This window comes from Montipora foliosa, chromosome 10, assembly GCF_036669935.1.
Source record: "Montipora foliosa isolate CH-2021 chromosome 10, ASM3666993v2, whole genome shotgun sequence".
NCBI classification, from domain to species: domain Eukaryota; kingdom Metazoa; phylum Cnidaria; class Anthozoa; order Scleractinia; family Acroporidae; genus Montipora; species Montipora foliosa.
In genome coordinates, this window is record NC_090878.1 from 8,772,703 (window position 1) to 8,794,117 (window position 21,415).

At 40.3% G+C, this 21,415-nt stretch overlaps 1 protein-coding gene across 1 annotated transcript in view; it reads right to left on the bottom strand.

Annotated features, from left to right (window-relative positions):
* Positions 1–767: 767 nt before the first annotated feature.
* The window catches only part of LOC137973709 (uncharacterized), a 26,629-nt gene continuing 5,981 nt past the window's right edge, over positions 768–21,415 (bottom strand). The window contains exons 5-21 of the mRNA XM_068820582.1: positions 20,763–20,919; positions 19,846–20,148; positions 18,295–18,690; positions 16,574–16,887; positions 15,959–16,112; positions 14,408–14,737; positions 13,602–13,901; positions 12,564–12,863; positions 11,003–11,275; positions 9,604–9,921; positions 8,701–9,113; positions 7,008–7,102; positions 6,439–6,607; positions 5,795–5,864; positions 3,619–3,893; positions 1,782–1,938; positions 768–1,364 (exon numbers count right to left, since the gene is read on the bottom strand). Coding sequence (XP_068676683.1) covers positions 1,195–1,364; positions 1,782–1,938; positions 3,619–3,893; positions 5,795–5,864; positions 6,439–6,607; positions 7,008–7,102; positions 8,701–9,113; positions 9,604–9,921; positions 11,003–11,275; positions 12,564–12,863; positions 13,602–13,901; positions 14,408–14,737; positions 15,959–16,112; positions 16,574–16,887; positions 18,295–18,690; positions 19,846–20,148; positions 20,763–20,919 — 4,194 coding nt within the window. The 3' untranslated portion in view covers positions 768–1,194. The remainder of the gene's footprint in view (positions 1,365–1,781; positions 1,939–3,618; positions 3,894–5,794; positions 5,865–6,438; positions 6,608–7,007; positions 7,103–8,700; positions 9,114–9,603; positions 9,922–11,002; positions 11,276–12,563; positions 12,864–13,601; positions 13,902–14,407; positions 14,738–15,958; positions 16,113–16,573; positions 16,888–18,294; positions 18,691–19,845; positions 20,149–20,762; positions 20,920–21,415) is intronic.

Sequence of the window (21,415 nt, forward strand, 5' to 3'; positions counted from 1 at the left end):
GTTGTAGTCCAGTAGTAAAGGCACTAGAATCTTTTCCGCGTATGGTTATTTAACATCCCACACAATGGGCCTTATTCGCGCTGCTGCCACATCGGCCATAGACAATACAATGCACCGATCAACTCGAAACTTCAACATCCCCGCCCCCCAGGCAAAGCCCGGGCATTTGAACTTTTGAAGATTGGATCGTTCAAATTCTCGCCCCCTCGGGCCAAAGTGGTGTTCAAATGCCCTATCTATCGTCGGATTTGTCTGTCATACCCTATACTAAAGAAGAATCGTCGTCGGCTCCTCCTGTCTTTAATAAAGACCTTTTGAAGACATTTTTTGTAAGCCAGTCGCTCACAAATGCTACATCTCTTCCTTTAAACTCTTCCATCTCGTCCAAACACTTGTTTTATAGCTGTTAGTAACTTCGACGGCCGATAAAAAAAAAAGACATTTTAAATCTGACACTTCCGGTTCAATTTTCCCCACCCCACGCTGGCAAAGTCAAATACCCACTTCCCGGGCACAGAATATAGTCAAATGCCCAGGGTTTGCCCGGGAGGGGGGGGGGAAGGGGGATGTTAAAGTTTCGATTTGATTGGCGCAAATTACTTCGTACTCCGAGCCTCGAGTTGAAATGTTTGGGAACTAGTTTCGTTGGGGCAAAACAAACGTTTTCAACCCCTAGGGATTCAACATGGCGGCCGAATGATTAAGGCCCAATTGAGTACTAACAACGGAACTTGCAGCTTAAAAAATTGAAAGACCAACCATTTTTAAGTGTAATTTTCCCCTCATTTAATTTATTCCAAGATCCTGGTTGTCTTTGGTATCGAGACATTCTTTTCCCCGCTTTGTAAGTACAAAATTCGGTGCCTCCTGTCTGGTTGTTTCGTGTGAATATTTACTTACAGAACATTAACTGAGTGGAGTGCCGTTGAACTACCCTGTGAGCTAAGTGTACTTTCCACTGTGAACGAAGGATTTACATTTCTAGATGCTTTTAGAACAGAGTTAAAAAGCTAGATCGTTATTATCCGTCGTGTAACTAGGTGCTGCCTCATTCCTGGGCCAAGTTGTCACTAACACTTCACCCCTAATTTTCCTGCCAAGTAGCTGCAAACGTCCGTTGCAAAGAGAAGTTCAGGGAAATACTTAAAACCTACAGTCAAGTATATACGTAATCAATGCTTCTTTCATGAACGTTTATAACGTTAAGCGTTGTTGCTTGAAATTTTTTCTTGCTTTTATCATGAAGCTGTGAAGTTCTTCCATGTGTCTCTTGCGCAATGTGTCGTAAATCTTCGAAATGTTTTGATGAAACGTTTCCACGGTTTCATCTATCTCTCTCTTCGTTTCACCGCAGCTACATGGTTCTACAACAAGAAACAAAGCCCCTAGGTTAATAAACTATCAGTAATCAAGTATTGGTCAGGTGCGTTCGATTCCTGTTTATAAAATAATTAGGACAGTACGTGCACTCTCATTGGTCAATAGCTGAGGTTATATGAGAGTATGGTAACACACATTTTGATTGGTTATGTACTGTCAGATGCCCGTTTTGATTGCCTTTTAGGAAATATGAGACGTTCGACCTTTCTTTCAGTCATTCAATGATCCAATTAAGATAGCCGCTGTGAGCCCCAGGGACTTAATTCTTTTTTATAAAATATAGTTATTTCTGGGTCAGCCTAATCCGTTATAACAGCTTCATAAAGGCGACAAAAAGGAGAAATTTTATAAATAGTTTAGAGTGGGTCCGATAGACAAAAAGTGACGAATTGCTTACTAACCTTTGCCTTTAATTTTGTCGACGAAACGCTTTAAAAAGAACTTTTGGTAGAGAAGCCCAAACAGCGTCGCAACCAGCAGCAGTCCAGCAGAAATCGTCATAGTAAGGAGGTAGTAGAGGCTACTGGGCTCAAAGAAATTAATGGAAGTCTCTTCGTCCTAACAAAAAAAGAAACATGCAAAAATATTTGTATGCAAATAGAATGGCTAAATTTGCTTTTAAACTCGGAAATGGCATTTCTCAATGGCGTCTTAAGGACTGTTGTTTTTTTAAATGACGTTTCAACAATCGGACAGTTCATTGTGACTAAAGTTCTGACAATCTGAGAGGATGTCATCCACCCGGAAAGTGAAAGTGTTGTCTGATTATCGTTTGTTAAAGTGGTACTATGATCAAAAAATCATTTCCTTTTTTTCTTCAGATTTTGAAAGCGTGTTCGCTTAACACCTAACTGGCAAAATTTTGAGCTTTGAGTTTTATCCAAAGGCTGTTTATTTTGAGTGTAAGTTTTGGATTTCATGGTCCGCCATTACTCACGTTCCAAACTGGCCGATTGGACCTCAGAGGGCTGGATCTAGAGAAAATGACGTCATTTACTCACTAGCTTAAAATTTCAGCGTGTAAACGCAATTTATTATATATGCAAAACACGGGTTGAAAAGTCTGAAAGCCCGAAACTCCCGTGCTGCATATTAATTAGGCCGCGTACACACGCATTGCATTCTTAAACTAGTGAGTGTTTGACGTCATTTTCTCCTCGACCCAGCTCTCTCAAGATTTTAAAGTTAGTAATGGCGGACCAATAAATAAGAAAATTCCAGCTAAAATAAACAGGTGTCTTTTTAAAATCAGAACTTAAAACTTGGGTGAGTTAGTGTTTAGTTAACATAGTTTTGAAATCCAAAGGAAAAACAAAAGTTTTTTTTTCGGTCGTAGTACCACTTTAAGTGTGTGTGATTTTTTATTGACAAAACGAAAAGTGTTGTCCTTGGTTGTCGGTCAGGTGAGATAAACCGAGTTTCAATCGAGTGTCGTAAAACCAAAACCAAAGTATTTACTTTGGCCAATCAAAAAGGGCGGAGACAATCCAGTAAACCAATCAAAACTCAGAATAATTACAAGTGGCCTACGCAAAGCGCGGGAAAATGTGAACGCGCGAGCCACGATTGGTTTTGGTTTTACTTCTGGTTGGTTGAAAAGTTGGCGCGAGGACTTTGAGCCAATCACTGAGTGAAGTAATGCAAAACCAAAGCAATTCGCTAATTACTTTCGACACTCAATTGAAAACCCCTCTATGATGTTACCAGTCTTCAAGACTATAAGAACAGTGTTAGGTGCGTTTCGATTCTTCTTGCAAGTACAGGAATGGATAGAACTATTGTCAGTGGTTGTACTGTTGTCTGTACAACTACTGACAACAGTATGTACTGCTGTCAGTAGTTCTGCTCTAATTAAATAAATAAATAAATAAATAATGAATAAACCTCTCCCAGTTCAAACAATTGAAAAACAGGTACGTCCAGTTATATCGTAAGCAAATTAATAGATGATGTTGTCGACACTTCACAGACAAGACTTTCTGTTAGGGAGGGGCTTACTTAGTAGACTAGTAACGACTTGATTTCATCAACCATTATTGCCAAGCAGCCTCTTGTTACGACAATCGTACCGCATCTTGCGAATTAATTTGGCTATCAGTCAAAAAGAATCCTTGGGCAATTTAGCAGAAATATTTTTTCCTGTTGACTTAAGTGAGTAACTGATTTTCTCATAAGTAAGTCAGTTTAAAACGAGTGGCTTTTCTAAGGAGAAGTCAGTGAAATATGAATGAAACTCACCTCAGAGGTCTCCGGTGGTTCCGCAACTTTTAAATAATTACTCTGAACGTTGTCCTCTGTAATTGATTTCTTCATCGTCGATGCCAACTTAACGCTGTCTCCCCGAAGTAATACGCCATGATAAATTTGTGCCTCGAGCAATTCACTGACTTCAAACAACGATTCGTTGAGCAAGTCTTTCCTCTTCACCGGAACGTACATATCCAGCAAAACTGAGCTAACGTTGCCACTTTGTAAAGCTTTCAACATTGAGCTGAGGTCAGGAAAACTGGAACCTAAGATGAATACAAAATATATAATGGGATTGTGAATCGCAATAAAGTGGGTTCCTGTGCATCTAAGGCGTCATAGCATTAGTTGACGAAAACAATGGGCTGTGAAAGATGGAGCATAACCCTTAAACAGTACGGGGTCAGTCTAGTATGAGGATCCAACGAAATTAAAGGTTATAGTGAGGTGAAGAATAACGGAATAAAATTAGTGAGCAGAAAACATACATTCCAAATCTACAATTCTTTTTCCAAAGGATGCAAGAGCTCAGACATCGTTCTAATGACCGTCTCTTGAAGCTGTTATCAGTTTATGGAAATGGAAATGGAAATGGAAATGGAAATTGTTTACCCAAAGAGCGCTGAGGAACTCGTTCAACATGTGTCCGTGCATTCCGGATCGAAATGGAATTTGGCAGTGTTGGTTTTTGAGGAGAGGGCAAAACCGGAGTACCCGGAGAAAAACCTCTTGGAGCAAGGAGAGAACCAATAATAAACTCAACCCACATATGACGTCGGGACCGGGAATCGAACACGGGCCACACTGGTGGGAGGCGAGGGGATCTCACCACTGTGCCATCCCTACTCCCACATAACCATGTATGACAGATAGCCGACGATCTTTGACTTTGCTCTTCCTGTCTCACAATTAATAGGTCAGTTTCCTATTCTAATGGTTGGGTTGGATCGAGCATGGAATGGAGGCTAATGCGGGGGAATCTAATGCCTTGTCCAGCGGAACGAGGCTCTAGAATAATCCAAAACCGGAACTCAAAACTCTGGTTCCGGTTGCGCGTGCGTGAAGGGTCTTCTGACTATGCGTGGAAAGTCAAACTCATGCATAAACTCCGCCATTGCAAACAGTTTTTTTTCCGCGACGAGATTCGAGGGGTTCAATAGTTTCTGGTGCACAAAAATCCGCAAACAGTTTTTAAATTTTCCTACGAAAACTAACATCCGGTGAAATGACAGGAAAAAGAACCGTTTTTCAAATGCCAATCAAATATGTCCTTTTTTTGACTTAACCAGTCTCTCTATCTTTCCCGACCGCTGGTCAAAGGAAAGATGACTCTGGGAACGAGATTGGTAGCCTAGCAAGTTACTCTTGATGTGAAATCTGTCGACAATTAAACCATTCTCTGTTGAAATTATGGCAACAAATTTCACGAATCAAGAGGCAAGTGTGTTTCTGAGTGGGTATAAAGCTATACACTATAATTTTGCATCAACCAGTTTTGATAATTGGCCATTGCGGATAATCTTCGCCAACAATGATAAATTTTGTCAGTTGACAGTCTTACAAAGCGGAACTGAAAGTCAAGGGATGAGTTTGTGAAAAAAGAGTGCTGCTGAGTGGGTGGGGAGTGAAGAGTTCAAATTTGTTGAGACGTATAGCGGATCATCCCAGTTATGAACCTTACTTAAGCAGTACTGTGACCAAAATGACAGCCTGAAAAAGTTAGCCTTGGACGGAATTTGATCCCATGATCTCAGCGATACAGGTGCATTGCTCTACCAATTAAGCTATCAGGCAAAGAGGGAACTCAGAGTCATTTTGTGAGTTCGCAATTCACCCGTAGAGGATATGGTAATCGACCCCCAAAAAAACTCAAAAGCCTAACATGTAAAGTCTATGCCCCGAAATGATATTTCGAGAGTATACTAACCATCTTTCGATTGGAGTACGACTGGCACAAGAAATCCGTTCTGCGCACGCTCATTTGAAACAAATAGATCTCCAAATCCCATGCGCATGCTTGAACCTTGTTCTCTTGGTCGAACTCGAACTGCAATCTAAGGAAGCTAATCGCTTCCAAGTGTTAGCGTTAAGTTCTGATCTGTCTATCGCGCTTTATATTTTGAGGTCGGTTGAATTCGTTCCACAACAATGCGGTTAGGAGACTTACCGACAGTTATTTTGTCTCTGAATTTGTTGACTGCTAACAGGTATTCAGGAGAACTGGAAATCACTGCGACCTGAATGAAAAAAAATATATTTTAACAAACGAGTTGATCGAAGAAGCAGTGGTGGTTTATGTAAGCAACAATTCTCATGGATGACATATCCACCTTTCCAACAACGGAGACCTGAAGACCTGCGCATGGTATCTGAAATGAAAAACACTACCACCCTTGGTAGTTGTTTGAAAGTAACGCTCCTAGTGCCAACTTCGCTCCCTAATGCCAACAAAATCGCCAAGAACGCTGTGTATAGTTATAGACAGGCATAGAGCGAGTTTCAATCGAGTGTCGTAAAGCGAAAACCAAAGTATTTACTTTGGCCAATCAAAACGGACGGAGACAATCCAGTTAACCAATCAAAAATCGAAGTAATTACACGTGGCTGACACAAAGCCCGGGAAAATGTGCACGCGCGAGCCACGATTGGTTTTGGTTTCACTTCTGATTGGTTGAAAAAGTGGCGCGAGAACTTTGAACCAATCACTGAGTTAAGTGATGCAAACGAAAGCAATTCGCTGATTACTTTCGAAACTCAATTCAAAACCGCTGTAAGAATGCGCGGCAAATTGCATAAAAGATTTGTCATCACCTTGCCATCATCCGTCACAGAGTTAAGAGTAGAGCCCTTTCTAACGATCGTGAGAGTGAGTGTTGTCGTCAGCGATCCCATGAAAACGGCAAATATTACGAGTCCGATTAGGAACCAGGCCATGGCAAATATCTTTGCTGGAGCGGACTGGGGACAGCGGTCACCGTACCTGTCAGAATAAAAAACATGTCAATACATACAAAGGCGATGGGGTGGCCTGGAGGAGAGGGCTATGGATTTGCATGCGCACGCTGGTGTTCAAACTCCCGGGCAACCGCATGCAATCACTGGACCACGTCGCCTCACTTCTTTCTGCATAAGAAAATCCTGTTTGTAATCTGAAACCTACTTTTTGACATAGGATAGGGTACACGTCAACGTCGTTAATTGTCGTCAGCATTGTGCACCCAAGGGCAAGTAGTAAATGCATAAATGACCAATAAACAAGTGTTCCAAAACGATCTTATGTTTATTTGAATTGTTACTTTTCAATTTGGCCATGTCTAAACTGGCGTTGCTACTTACAGAATGGCCATTTAAACTCAAATTATTATTCATGCCAAGCTCACCCAACTGTTGTCATGGAGATGAAAGACCACCAGAAGCCTTCAGCAGCACCCTTAAGAAAAGGGCGTGGGAAATGCTGTTCATTACAGTTAGAGTCCTAAAAGAAAAAAAAAAAAGAATTGTTGAATTCCCATGGAAAGTTGATTTAATATTTCCATTTTTAAAAGAACATTTTACTTGAAACCTCGTAAACGAGATTACTTATACTGAAAGTTAAGAGAAGGAAAGTCAAATTTACTGAAGTTCACACTCATCCAACCACAAAGAGTTTTCCTGCTAGCAGAGATTTCTTTTTATGCGTTCGCTGGGCTGACGAGTGCCATTGGTCGAATTACACTTTGATCCAACCGCCGTCCACAACCTTGGACGGCACTCTTCAAACCGCATGCCCCATGATATGTTTGCTGACTTTGACTTGAGCCCACTGTGTCTTGAGCATTCCTTTACAGTAATTCCGCTGTTGTTCAGTGAGCCCCCATAACATGTGAAGTATCAGGTGAGGATATTCGGTCGCTACGTAACTTCCGCGCATGTTTAACGAAGTGAGTTTCGATCCATGACAGAGGTGTCTTTTCCCCGCGCACTCGTCAGCCCAGACGACAACGCACAAAAAGGTACCTCTGCTAGCAGGGAAACATAGAGTTATACAATCTTTTAGTCTTATTCCTCTGGTATGAGAACACTGAAAGGGACAAAGGTCAATTAATGTTTCTAATTGTTACATGTATTTTTTGACACGCCGGATGACCTCGCGTTTAACTCGCTATCACCAATTTCACAGCAGAACGACTATGAAAAATAAGAATTGGATTTTGGTTTTCGCATGATAGCGAGAATTAATCCCGAGGCTTGTGTTATCTGCCGAAGCCGAAGGCTGTTTTAAATGCGGGTTATAAACGGAAGATAGAAGAGATCATCGCACATATCTGGACAATTTGAGCAAAGGTGTCTTATAGACACCTGAACAATTTATGTGGCTTAATCTGCTTATAGTTAAAGTAATCTCCGACCGAGAGTTGTTTATAGAGAGGTTAAGCATGACGTTTACGCCAAGCGGCAAACGTCGGAGTGAAATTAGGGTTCTGCTAAAAATGTAAGAACCCGCTTGATATTAGCTCATTTCTGTCCTGTTAGTTCCATATATCAAGCAACTTATCAAAGGAACGAGACAAGTTAAAATGAGAGAATTTTCACGCTTTTATGACGAGCAGAAGCCTGCCGTTTCCCGTTTCCCGTTGGCCGTAAAGGTCGTGCTTCACCTCTCTTATCATTACTTGATCAAACTGCTGGTAGGCGTGTTTGGTGACTTCTAATTCACTTCTGAGTGCATAAAACCTATTGTTTGCAGATATGACGTCACTTCTTCATGTATAAAAACTATTGAATTCTAAAGAAACTGTGGTGCTGCGTCGGTGGGGAAGTAGTATACAAAAATTTGGTTTTATCAACGGAGTTGATAATGTAAATTGGCCACCGTACAGAGATTCTAAAACTGACGTTTCGAGCGTTAGCCCTTCGTCAGAGCGAAGAACCTCTGTACGGTGGCCAATTTACATAACCAAATTTTTGTATAAAAACTATTGCCTGTAGGTGTGACGTAACGTAAACAGATTCAGCAAAAATTAATGCATGCTTGTAGCCAATCAAAATTGTGATAGTGACACCGATGTATAAATGAATAACTAATAGACGTACCAGAAACCAAATGATAATTCCGGCCAGAAGCGCTGTTAACAGTGTGAACAAGAAGATTGGCCAGGCACCAAATACAGAATCAGCAGTGCGTTTTGTTAACAACTTAGCACTGTCGGAGCCTCTACGCCTCAAAACAACTACACCAGGGACAGATATAATGGGCACAAATTTGGTATAAGCGGTGTCACCGTAAGGCTTTGTCATCGTAACCGGAAACGAAATCAGTGACTGAGTGGTCTCGTTGCTTCCTGAAGAGATTACTTTCGTAGTATCACCGTCTATGTTTCCTTTACAGCGTCCACAACTTCTCTTTACCAGGTCACTGATGGTTTTGGTTAGTGAGTTGTTTCCGGACGAATCTAGGACACTGGGAAATAAGGAGGCACTTACGTACTCCTTACATCGACACGTTTCTGAAAAAAAAAATAGTTAGTGGTAAACAGACAACTGGTATTCTCGATTTTCACATGACGTCACGGCGGCCATGTTCGAGCCCCGACCAAAGCCTCCGGGAATCCAACTCTATTATTGTGGAAAAAGGCGTTCATAGTTATACAGCTACAGGATAGTTCGGCCCGTATCGTACAACGTGAACAAGATGGGAATAATCGCGAAATACTTGCGACAGCGTTAAGTTACATTTTGGAGTGACCCTTTTGTTGATGTTGCCATTGTCTTTTCTCAAACTCCGTAATATTGCATGTGGAGTGACTTTGTTGGTTCTCGAGCTCTTCTCCGAAACGGGAGCCTTTCTCCTAGTACTTTGCAAGTTTTCTAATTAATATTTTCCAATATTCAAATGCAATCATTCTTCTCTTAATTGCCGGTTATTCCCAAAACTATCTTGTCATTGATTTTAAACAGATACGTTCAGTTTTTTAACCCTTGATTAATGCTTAGTACCTCCAAAGACAGGTCCACTGGTTTTTCCGCTTCCATAAGACGTGATCGGTGCAACTTCGATCTTGTACATTGTGTACGAAGCCAATGATTTCAGAATAACTTCACTGGAATTAGCACCAACAACAATAGTCTTGGCTGATTTAGCCTCTGATTCTGTTATAAGTTCACCACCCTGTCGGAATACTTGATACTTTATACAATAACCACGCAAATGTGTTCCCAGAATGCCCTTTGTAGGGTGTTCCCAAGTGACTTTTATCGACGACAAACTTGTCTCCTTTGAAGCGGTTACCGTTGTCAGCGAGGTGATGTCGAAATCTAAAAAGAAACAATTATTGCTGACACGTGAACGTTTTTGAACTTCTGACATCACGTCCCAAAAAGATTAAAATGGCATTATCAAATTTAACGTGGAAACTAGACTTTGGTTAGGTCGATATGGAGGCCGTGCGGAGCTTGGCACTTGTACATAACCTTTCCACTTCAATACTTCAATATTAGCGAACGCGACGTTTCTGAGCTACGAAAGGCAGCCAAAAGAGAACATAATGAATGCAAGGACAGTAGTCTCGCAGATTTTGAAACTAATCGTCTTTAATAAAGAAACGATACTAAGCAATACAAATGTGGTAGTGTCAAGGCCAGTTAGAAAAGGAAAACAGCTCACTTCCCGTTGCCGTCTGTGGCTCGAAAATGTCGCGTGATTAATCTCCCTAATGATGTCATCACCGACGCCGTCCAATCACCACCATCGCCGTTGTCATCGTCGTTGTAGTCAGTCGTCATCGTTTGCACTGTTATCATCATCAGTACCAAAAACAGCACCATACCCTAGCTGACAGCTGAAGGCAGTCAGTTCTCTCGAAGATTAATAGTCTCCATTCTTAATCTCGAGAACAAGAGAGAGACAGACTCTTACAGGAGCGTTGAAAGGAGTAACAGATCCACTTGTTTAAACGAATTTCGCCTCTATTAACGACTTCTTTATCAAATGCTCGTCTGACCTGGCACGATACTATACTATACTATACTATACTATCATACTATGTTATACTATGCTATGCTATGCTATGCTACATATTTCTTAATTTTGTTAATTGCCCTTAGTATTTTAATTGTATCATCTCCATAGAGATATCGTGTAAATGTTATATAAAATCTTTCTCATTTCCGATACCTAGGTTTTAGTTTTCTTGATGTTTCTGCTTTATTTATTTCAGTTAACTTATTTTTTGTAAGCTTATTTACTTATTTCCTATGCGTTACCGTCCATAAAAAAGCATAAATTTTGTTAATATTTGTCAATAATCGTTATTCACCGCGATTAGCCTAATAGAGGTGAGTAACGATAATTGACAAATATTAACAAGGATTAAAGGGAAAGTTTCAACTGACTTACCCACGCTGACTTCAACGCAATCCGTCAATTTTCCAAGACCAGCTTTGGTAACAGCAGCTATTTTAAAACAAGAGTCGACCGAGAAATTTGCTCTTTTAAGATTGAGAGACAAATAAGACGGTCCTACGAAGAGAAAAATATTGGACTCCTGAACCTGAATTGCATACTTCGTAAGTTTTCCATTCATGCTGTCTGGAGAAACTGGGCCCCAGGATAAAAGGACGTTATCGAGATCGATGGCTGCGGAAGGACTGGTAGGAGCTGCTGACGGGACTGAAAATTCAAGGCAAAGTAGATTAGTATAACTCAGTGTTGTACCCCATTCAAATCTCTCGGGGTTAAGATTCTTTGTGTATGCATTTGCATGATAATGTAGCATTCACATTTAACTAATATGGATATACTTGAAACAAAAAGTTTTATTTCCAAAGGATTTGAATCGGTTACAACATTGAGTTACCCGACAATAAAGTATTTTCACATGACGTCATGGCGGCCATCTTGGAAAAGTGAAACAAAGGAACAACAGCCATGTTGGAGGAGTGAAATATTCTTTTGGGAATTGAACTCTATTTTTATGAAAATTCTCCCTTTTGTTTCAGTATGCTGGTCACGTGAGTGAAAACTCTCTATAGAGCACATCCGAATTTCCTTCGGACTTTTTTTCGAACCGAGTCTAGATATATAGAAACTAGTCCTTACGAAAAGCACACTACATTGAATTAGAAAAGAAAACTGGTTCCCAACGCCAAAATTTGCAATGAAGACCCGAGTCATCAAAAAAGGTCTCAAAAGTGTGCACGTAACGTAACATAACATAACATAACATAACATACAACTTTATTCATACTGTAGGGATAACAAAAGATACAAATAAATAAAGCAATGGAAATATATTTTTCATAAATAATATGGGTCAATGATTTTCGCGGGTGCTATTGTCTTTTCAAGTTAAGAAGTCAAACCGGGTTCGAATGATTATCAATGAACAAAAAAGCCGTTATGTCGCTAGCTATGAGAAAAAACATACAACCGAGAGAAGATAAACGTAATTTTAATTAGGTGACTTCCCTGGGAAAACGTGTTTGGAATTGTCTTTAGTTGTGCGAAAGAGTGGATAAATCACTATGTGGGGGTATACCTCCACCGGTTTTAATGGTAATTTTCTACGTGATGTTGCTATATACAATGTCAAGCACGACGTACCTTTTGAATAAGAGAGACCAGGGGCCCGTTTCTCGAACGTCCCGAAACTTTACGGGCCATTTTCGGGTGCCACAATTCCTCAAGAACGGAGAGGATTTAAATAATGAAAATTTAGTCAGTTTGCGTTTTGCTACCTTGAAAACATGTTAAAAGATCGGCTTTCCAAAAAGAGTAGTTGGCAATTTCACAGATGGCTTTTCGGGCCCGAATAGTTTTCGGGACTTTCGAGAAACGGGCCCCAGATCCGGAAAGGTATGACTGCAAGAGTTCCCTTTCGAGCTTCTTCTTTTTTTTTTCTTCAAAAATCATTTTGATTTTGAAGAGGAGCGTCCTTAATTTATGCCAATTTTCTTACCTCCTTCATCAGTTGATGCCATCACACATTCACTAAGCTCTCCTTCTCCTACCCGTGTGAACGCTACCACTTGCACACAGTAATTAGTGTAAACCAACAGGTTAGTCAGATTCACTGACAACACTGAAGACGAAACATTGACGCTCCTGTTTGTTTTGGATTGTGATATGTCCACATAAAAAACCTTGTAACCTATGATGACACCATTTTCGTGACCTGGGGGAACAGGTTTCCAACTCACAGATAGAGATGTATTTCCCGCAGTTTGCACTGTGAGGTTAGCCGGAGGAGACCTGGGGACTGATAAAGTGAGAATCTCCTTGAGAAAGTCGGTGGAATTTCATATGGAATTAGTTTTATTGACGTTAGTTTTAATGAGCACACTCGAATAACTGATTCATGACTTTCCGATTTGTAGCACGGGTAATTAACAGTAAACCTGAAAAAAAAAAAAAAAACAGAGTCGCGAAACTAAGCATTTAAACAACAATCTGGGACAAATCCAGTTCAGACATAAGTTGATCCTTGTCCACTTTGTCACGTGCAACTCTTTAATATTGCTAGTCGCTTAAACTGAACAGATATTTCCTTGAACTTAGCAGCTCGCTCTCCATGTCAAGAACAATGTTGTATTTGGGAGGGGGAAGGGGGAGGGGGGGTGGGGTGGAGGTTTACGCAACTGGGCCATGTGAGCGCTTGCCTGACTGACATCGCAAATGACAAACATGTCATGATGATCGTCAGGTTTTCCTCTATAATTGTGTATTCATCTAGGATAATACTGCCATTTAATTGGCGACAGCCAACTAATACTGCGTTTATTTGAACAAATTTTCTTGTCCTTGCTTAGCAAAAATAACCAAAGATGTATTAAGCTTAATAGGCCATTTCTGCCTCCTTTTCAAAGCGAGTCTATACGCGAAGTTTGTGCGATGGGAATTAGCTCTACTTTACATATGAATGAAAACTAATTTTTATGAGAAAAACTTCGCACCTAGACTCGCTTTGAAGATGAGGCAGACATGAACGCTTCCTTACCATCCTCTCCAGTCACAGTGGTCACGCAATCACTCTTGATTCCATCACCTTGGCTGGTAAACGCTAGTGCTTCAATGCAATAGTTCGTATACACTAACAGGTCCTTCAATTCTACAGAAGATATGTTAGCACCAACCGTGACATTCAACTTCGGCTGAGTGTTCGCTGCGTCAAAATACAACACCCTGAACCCAGTTACCACTCCATTCTCGTACCCTGTAGGGACTGGATTCCATCTGACTGTTATTGAGGTTGAGGAGGAAGCTTGAGCCGTTATTTCAGCTGGAGGTCGATCGGGTACTAATAAGCACGAATAATAAAGATGAAAGCACCAAACTCAGGTGTTCTCTTGCCTTCATGCAAGGGAAAGGCGTAGATTACAATAGATGATTTCCTCTTTGGGTAAATATCGCTTTGTGTCGCAAAACTAGTGATGCAGAAGGTCTAGTAACTCACTGAAATAAAACCGCATTTAGCTGCTTTGTTCGGACCATCCGCAAACTCGACTATGTTGATTTCCCTACAGATTTGCAAGACCTTTTTTTTTTTACGAAAACATACGATTCTGCATACCCTGTAAATGCACGACTATACAGTGTATGTGACACAGAAGTTGTAAAACTATTTTTTGTAGTAAGTTACTTCGTGACAAGTCTCTAGACACAAACACGTACCCACCGGGGAGCTATCTTTAGCTAAGTAACATTCAAATCATTTCTTTGAGATTATAAAGTAAAATACCTATGAACTAGCCTGGTAGAACATAGAGCGTTTTCATGTACAGTATTTTTTAATGTAATATTTACCATCTTCCAGTGTCATAACAGTCGTGGAAATACCAAAAGGTCCAGCGCCAAAAGTGCTGATCAGCTGCGCTGACAGACAATACTTCGTGTAAGCTTCTAGCCTCGTCAAGATCGCTGTAGCATTTCCAGGGCCAAAAGCCACGTTTGTCATATACCCAGTATCTCTGAGGTCTAATATACTCTGAATATCTTCTTCCACCTTCTGGTAATGCACAATGTACATAGTCACGTTGAGCAAGGCATAGTATAGTCGCGGGGGACTAAGTTGGAACTGAATGGCAGAACTGCTGGTAGCATGAGCGAGAAGAATTGTGGGTGCCATAGTTGGCGCTGCAATTTGGCCAAAAAACTTAGTTAATAACTAGTATCTAAGCTTGAAATTATGAACGAAAACTGTGTGTAATAAAGAAACGAAACGAATCTAAACGAAGATACAGACAACAATGAACCTATCAGAATCTAACAAAAGATGATGAAAATATATGGCTTGACCAAAGAAAACACTGCTTCCCATTTGGTCATCGACGTTAAGTCCTGTTGGACCGGCGCCCGTCTGCGAATTGCTCATTCTTTGCGCATTAGGGAGTCAGACTGAATTAGCGGATATTATCCGCGCTCTCTACCTTTACGATCGAATGTAGGCTGAGTTTCAGTCGATCTCAGTCTGACTCCGGTCTTCGCCTTCATAGTTGGGAGCTTAAGCACGCGCGGTTTTGAGACGCGGACGGCAACCGGAAGTGAGCTGTTTTCCCTTTTAACTTGTGTTAAAGCAACCACATTTACATTGCTAAGAATCTTTTCTCCATTAGAGATGAGTAGTATAAAAATCCGGAAGTGAGCTGTTTTCCCTTTTAACTTGTGTTCACACAACCACATTTAAATTGCTAAGAATCTTTTCTCCATTAGGGATGATTAGTATAAAAATCTGGGAGACACCACTGCCCTGGAACGCGACATGTTCTCTTCCGCTTGCATCAGCGTTTCAAAAATACGCGTGCTTAAGCTCCTAAATGATCGACCGCAGCTGGTTACATCTACCCGCCAACCGCATCGTCAGTGGTTACGTTGTTGGTAGATGTAGACATAGTTCATACAGATGGACTGGTTATGAAAACTCGAAAACGTCAAAAGAAAGGACAATGGCATCGCGCATCACGTTAACTTGACCGTGACCATGGTCATTAATGGAAACTTTTTGTTTGGCTTTCTTTCGTGGTTTGTGCATCGTCAGGGCCAAAAAGTTAATGTGTTACCCATCTTTAAATAAAGAAAAATGCAGAGTTTCCTAACCATCTCCGTATAATAACTATGATGTAGATGCGTTTGCGTTCAACTGGTATTCTGGGTAAAAAAAACCGTCACCAGTCGGCTACGACTGCAAAGAGTGGTTAACTTCTCTTTCGTCTGAATATGAGTTAGACTATTGAATATTGCGCTATTTAGCTAGTCGATTTCACTGAGTTAAGAGCGGGCTTGAGGAATAAAAATCGGAAGGGAAAGAAAATGACAAACAAATGCGAAACAAGAAGAGACAGCTTGATAAGTTGCTACCTGGAAATGGACTCGCATGAGTTCCGTAGACCTCCACTCTCAGGACAGGGTAATCGTGCCATTCGTCCGGAAGAAAGCGGACAAACTGAGCCACCACACCGCTATTCAGGTCATTCTTAGTAACTCGATACGGAAGGACGTTACCAGAAAATTTCTGAAAACCAAAGTTTAAAGTTGTGACTGGAAAGAAGTCCTTTTAGTCGTGGAGAGTCAGCTGTACTCAAAACAGCTTCTTACTCACACCACGATAATTACTTTATCAACCGATTCTTCACGAGGATTTCGTAACGAGCCCAAAAGAGAGCCTGCAAATTATTGATACATGTTTTATTGATTTGCTGCTTTATTTAAAATACTCTGGCTGTTGAGTTGCTACTTCAGGCATCCATTAGTTGTCCGCATCGCATGTTACGAGGATTTCATAACGAGCCCAAAAGAGGGTCTGCCAGAGAGGTCAGTTACATAGTTTAATAATCGAGCAAATTACTGACCTATGGTTTATCGCTTTGCTGAGTTAATTATTTTCACAGGCTTTTGATTGGCTACTTCAGGCATCCCATCTTTTAGTGCTCTTCATCAAAGTGCGCTGCTTACTAGCATAAATTAAGTCTCTACCTTTTCATAATCTGCCCAGTCAATCCCATTCATGGACAGCTGTAAGGTATATCGTATGACATTCTGAAGCCTCCCGTGAATGACAGGATTACCCTGAGTAGCAACCGCGCAGACGTAGTACGCAACTCCCAAGTCAATTTGTAAAAAAGAATTCTTTATCACTGATGGACGCCAGCCATCATATGCACCCAGTCGAGCAGCCCATGGAGGTCTTTGAGGATGGTACGATGATGCTGTAAAGTTCATATCAGGAATGAACTCAGTCTCAATTCCTATGGCATCTTCTCCACACAAAGAGCTGTTGGAGGAAAACCCTGAAAAGTAAATTGAAAGGGAAATGCTTAAAACGAATTGAAACGGCCGGTGTTGCTGCGTGAGTAGGGAACGAGGCAGTTATTAGTTTATAATCGCTTTTACAACGTAATTTCATGAGATCTAAACCTACGTCCTCTGAGTCAGATTTTTAGAGGAGGAAAAATGAGAGAATCACGACGCAAATCTGCAGATTCAAAAGCTTACTTTTTGAGATCCGTAGGGATTAAAGATAATAGTTGAAAATATTGGAAAAATCTAACCTTGAGGTTGAACTTTTTTTGAAAATCATAAAGAGAAATAAAATTCCCTTCCGAATTTAAAAGATCATGAATAAGTATTATATTGCTGTCGAACCATGATTTCCAAAACACTAAATTGCCGTCAGTTGTAATATTTTGATTCCACAGGATAAATTTACTATTTTTATCCTGAAGACTATTTTTTCTCACATATTTAAAATATTCTAGGAGTTCTCGATAAAAGCAGGGCAGATTTTGAGCAGTTTTTGTAACATTTTAATTACAGTTAAGAAGAAATGCCAGACTTCCATGTTTATTGAAATAGTAGTTTGGAATAGCCTTCCATGTATCCCTTGTTCCACTTAAGCTAAACGCAATGAGTGGATCATGGTCCTATTAGTTGAGAGTGGCTGGTAGATCACCTGCCTGTTCACTTTATTTTTCTTGCTTTTCCACAACTGAAAGAATATATATGGGCTTGGGTGTTCTTAATCATTGATTCTGGAACGGTGAGCATGGATGCTGAAAATATTAACGAGGAAATGCCAATTGTTTTTGCAAGCAGAGCTCTGCCATAAAGTGTAAGGTCTCGCGACAAAAACAGCTTCAATTTGGTTTTCATTTTACGAATCTTTTTAAAGAAATTGTCTTCATTATTTTTCTCCTCGTTATAAGAGAGATATGCATAGGCACTAAAGTTTGTTATCAACTGGGCGTCCCCTCGATAATGTCGATTAGTCAGCAAGAAGACGCTCAAACTTGTTATAATTTATAAGTGCCAGATCTTGGAATTGGAGAACGAAAACGACCGCGATAACAAGGTTTTGAAGCTAAGAACGCAAGTTAGAAATTGGAGTATTCAACTTCCAAAATCTAATCCGAATTTGTTCCCAGAAAAAGCCAGAAAAAGATGCATGCAAATCTAATAAGACTAATAAGACTTGCTTTGCTTTGCTTTGCGAGTCACAAGTTAACGCTAAAAAAGCGGACCCGTCATTTGAGGTGGCATAGATCACTTCTCAGTGTTGGATAGGAAACGGTAAATGGTGTTGCAAAGGAAAATAGTAAATTCTGAGCGAGTTCACAGAATATTACTTTTACGAGGCTTCCCTTTCCAGTGGAGACTTTCTACGCATCCTCACAAGGAATTGATTATTGTTGACGCACCTCTTCGTTTGCAAATGTATGGCTTCAGTAACGCGCAGTTCACAGCTCCCCATTTTCCAGTACCACTTGCCTTCTTCACTACACAAGCAGTACCACCTGAAACAGCCCCTGTGCTGTTTTCTCGCCAGTTTGTAAAGCCAACATTATCCCCGTTGCTCCAGAAAGGAAAGCGATTTACAAGAGCGCCATTTTCTTGGAGACCGATGAAAGCTTCGTAGACTGTTGATTTGTTGATTATTTCAGAGTGAATGAACTGATCTTCTTCACTCGAAAGTATGTAAACGAGTTCTGAATTTCTATCGAGACAGTCAATCTCGGCCTCGGTCCAGTTTTTGGTTTGGTCGTTGACGAGAAGGTAGCAATCGCTGTTGAACTGGATCCATCCCTGGAGGCAGGCTACAGTTTAAAAGACAACAAACATGTGACCTGTTCTACAATCATAAGAAAAATGTGACATGTGTCCTCTGGTTTGCAGTGACTCAAGGAGGATATTCAAAGAAACTGTGATGCTGCATTGGCGAGAATTAATGCACTAGAATTTAATAATAATAATAATAATAATAATAATAATAATAATAATAACAATAATGATAATAATAATAATAATAATAATAATAATATTAATAATAATAATAGGGGAGATGTCGTTGACGTCACCTATTGTCATTAATGTGCCAAACAGAGACTCAATGGCTATCAAAACAAAGGGTAATGTTCCTGGGGTTGGCAAAAAGCAATGTTTGTAAACAAATATCTTCCCTATAATAACCGTGATAATTAAAACTTATATTGCGCGCTTTCCATGCAATGATAAAGTGCGCATTGCAAGATCATAAAAATTAGCAATATGGAACTGACAAGTGCAAAAATGTAACCTTAATGCCTAATTTAAAATTGTAAAAACCCTAATGTAGTCAATAAAATTCAACGTGAAAAAAATTTCAGTGTAAATATTTAAAACCATCTCTTAAAGAATGTGTCTTAAGCAGACGCTTAAAAGTCTCTAAACTGGACCTATTGCTTAGTTCTGCTGGTAGTGTATTCCACAATAAAGGCGCTACCGTGACTCCAAACTGGTAAAAAACTGATTTCGGGTTGGCATCTCAAATGAAAACAAAATGGAAACTGAGCTCGCAGTCGTCATCAAGATATAAAAAACGATTGATGGCACTTACCCACTAGTGAATCATTTTATGCAAGCAATTAGTTACCGGTCAATACTGTGTAACCACGGCTAATATCATTACTGCATGTCATTTTAATCGACTAACAAAACTATCAATAAACGACTTTCAAAAACACCACAATACTCTTTGTTTGCCCTCCTTTCGCATAAGCATTGTTTCCAGTTTCTCTTGGGACTTACAAAGAACTTTACGGGATTTTTTTTAAAGTGGCCTATAGAACATTTCCAACCAACCTATAAGAACACCAATAACAACAGAGAAGTATGCGACTTCTGGTGGACGAACAAAAGAAGGTAATGACAGATCTTTTGTTTTCGTCTGCCAACATGGCGGTGATGACGTCACGTGAAAAACCTTCCATTACCTTCAACAGTAGTTGCTTCGGAGCAGCTGCTGATCTCACCATCACCATTTCCATTGTAAGCAAGAACCCATACACAATACGTCTGATTTCTTACCAAACCAGAAATCTTGTAACTAGTGATGTTTTTGTCCACTTTTATCGTCACATTCGTTTGATTTAAGTCCGCCAGTAGATGATAGATGATTTTGAATCCTATCATGTCGACAGGTAACAGATAAAGCGCAGGTTTTTCCCAAAAGATGCTAAACGAGTGCATTCCTATGCTATGAACCGCAATGCTTGGCACCAGAGGAGGTGTTTTTTCTGAAACAAATTAAAGAAATAAAGTAAGTAGTGAAAACCCCAAGTGAAAACAGTTTTCGTCTTAGGAATCTGAGGATCCAAGGAAGTTAAAAAATGAGGTCACAGATCCCCTACCGAGGTCGGTCTCCAACGGGCAGGGCCGGCTTTTACAACAAAGTCCAGAAAATACCATAGTACGGTGTTGAAAAAATGTTGTTCCAAAGACCATTTTACAGTTCTGTGCTCATCAGTTACCAGGCCTTTGAATAAAAGCGAGTCTGGAGTTGACCTTGCTTTGATACACACCTCATTGCTTTTCTTATGTAAATCATGTTGTAGTTATCCTAACAAGATTCTATTTACATAAGAAAAGCAGGGAGCTTTGTATCAAAGGAAGGTCAACTCCAGCCTCGCTTTTATTCAAAGTCCTGGTAACTGAATACAGAACTGTAAAATGGTCTATTTTTGCCAATTTCTGGATTTAAATTAACCATCATTTAGGCAACTGACATCACACGTCTACTGTTTTTATTGTTAAGAGTATGCTTCGAATGAGACCATTGGAAAACCTTGTGAAAGTATTTGGCGCACAACAAATTTCAAAACCACACCAAATCATGGTTGCATAGACTTACCGTTATCCACACTGAAAAGCGTTCTACCATAAAGCTCGACGCGCATGCACGCGTTTCCAAACCAATCCGTTGGCCAAATGCGAACATATTGGGCATATACTGTCTGAAACAAGACGTGCTTTTGAACTTTCTCGGTATCGTTGTTCCCTTGAAAGTGCTAAAACACAAAATAACACACAGAAAAATCAGTTAGAATTAACGTGTACAGTACACAAGAAAACCACCAAACATAAAAAACATTGGAGCACTGGGAATCAACTTAAAGCGAATCAATTAAATTAAAACAGCAGAGTAACCGCGGAGTAAGATCTCCCGGAGCAGAGTAGAAAACCAAAAAAACTCAGCCCACGTATGGTGTCGAGTCTGGACTGATCCATCGAAGTGCTACATCGCTAAAAGGCAAATGCCATGTTCATGTGTAGGAAATCGTTCAAGTTGAACGCGAGTGCATTTTGTGATTCATGGGCAAGCTAAGCTTTGGTTGTACCGTCTCACACAAAAAGTAGGATCTTAGGAATTTCACTACGGGAAAATTAAACAGTACATGCTACTCCGAATAACCATAAGGGCTAATGAAAATAGAGCAGCACGACAGGAGCGCATGAGTCGGAGCTTGCCTCTCCTATACAAGCCCTATGAGTCAACCTTTGCCC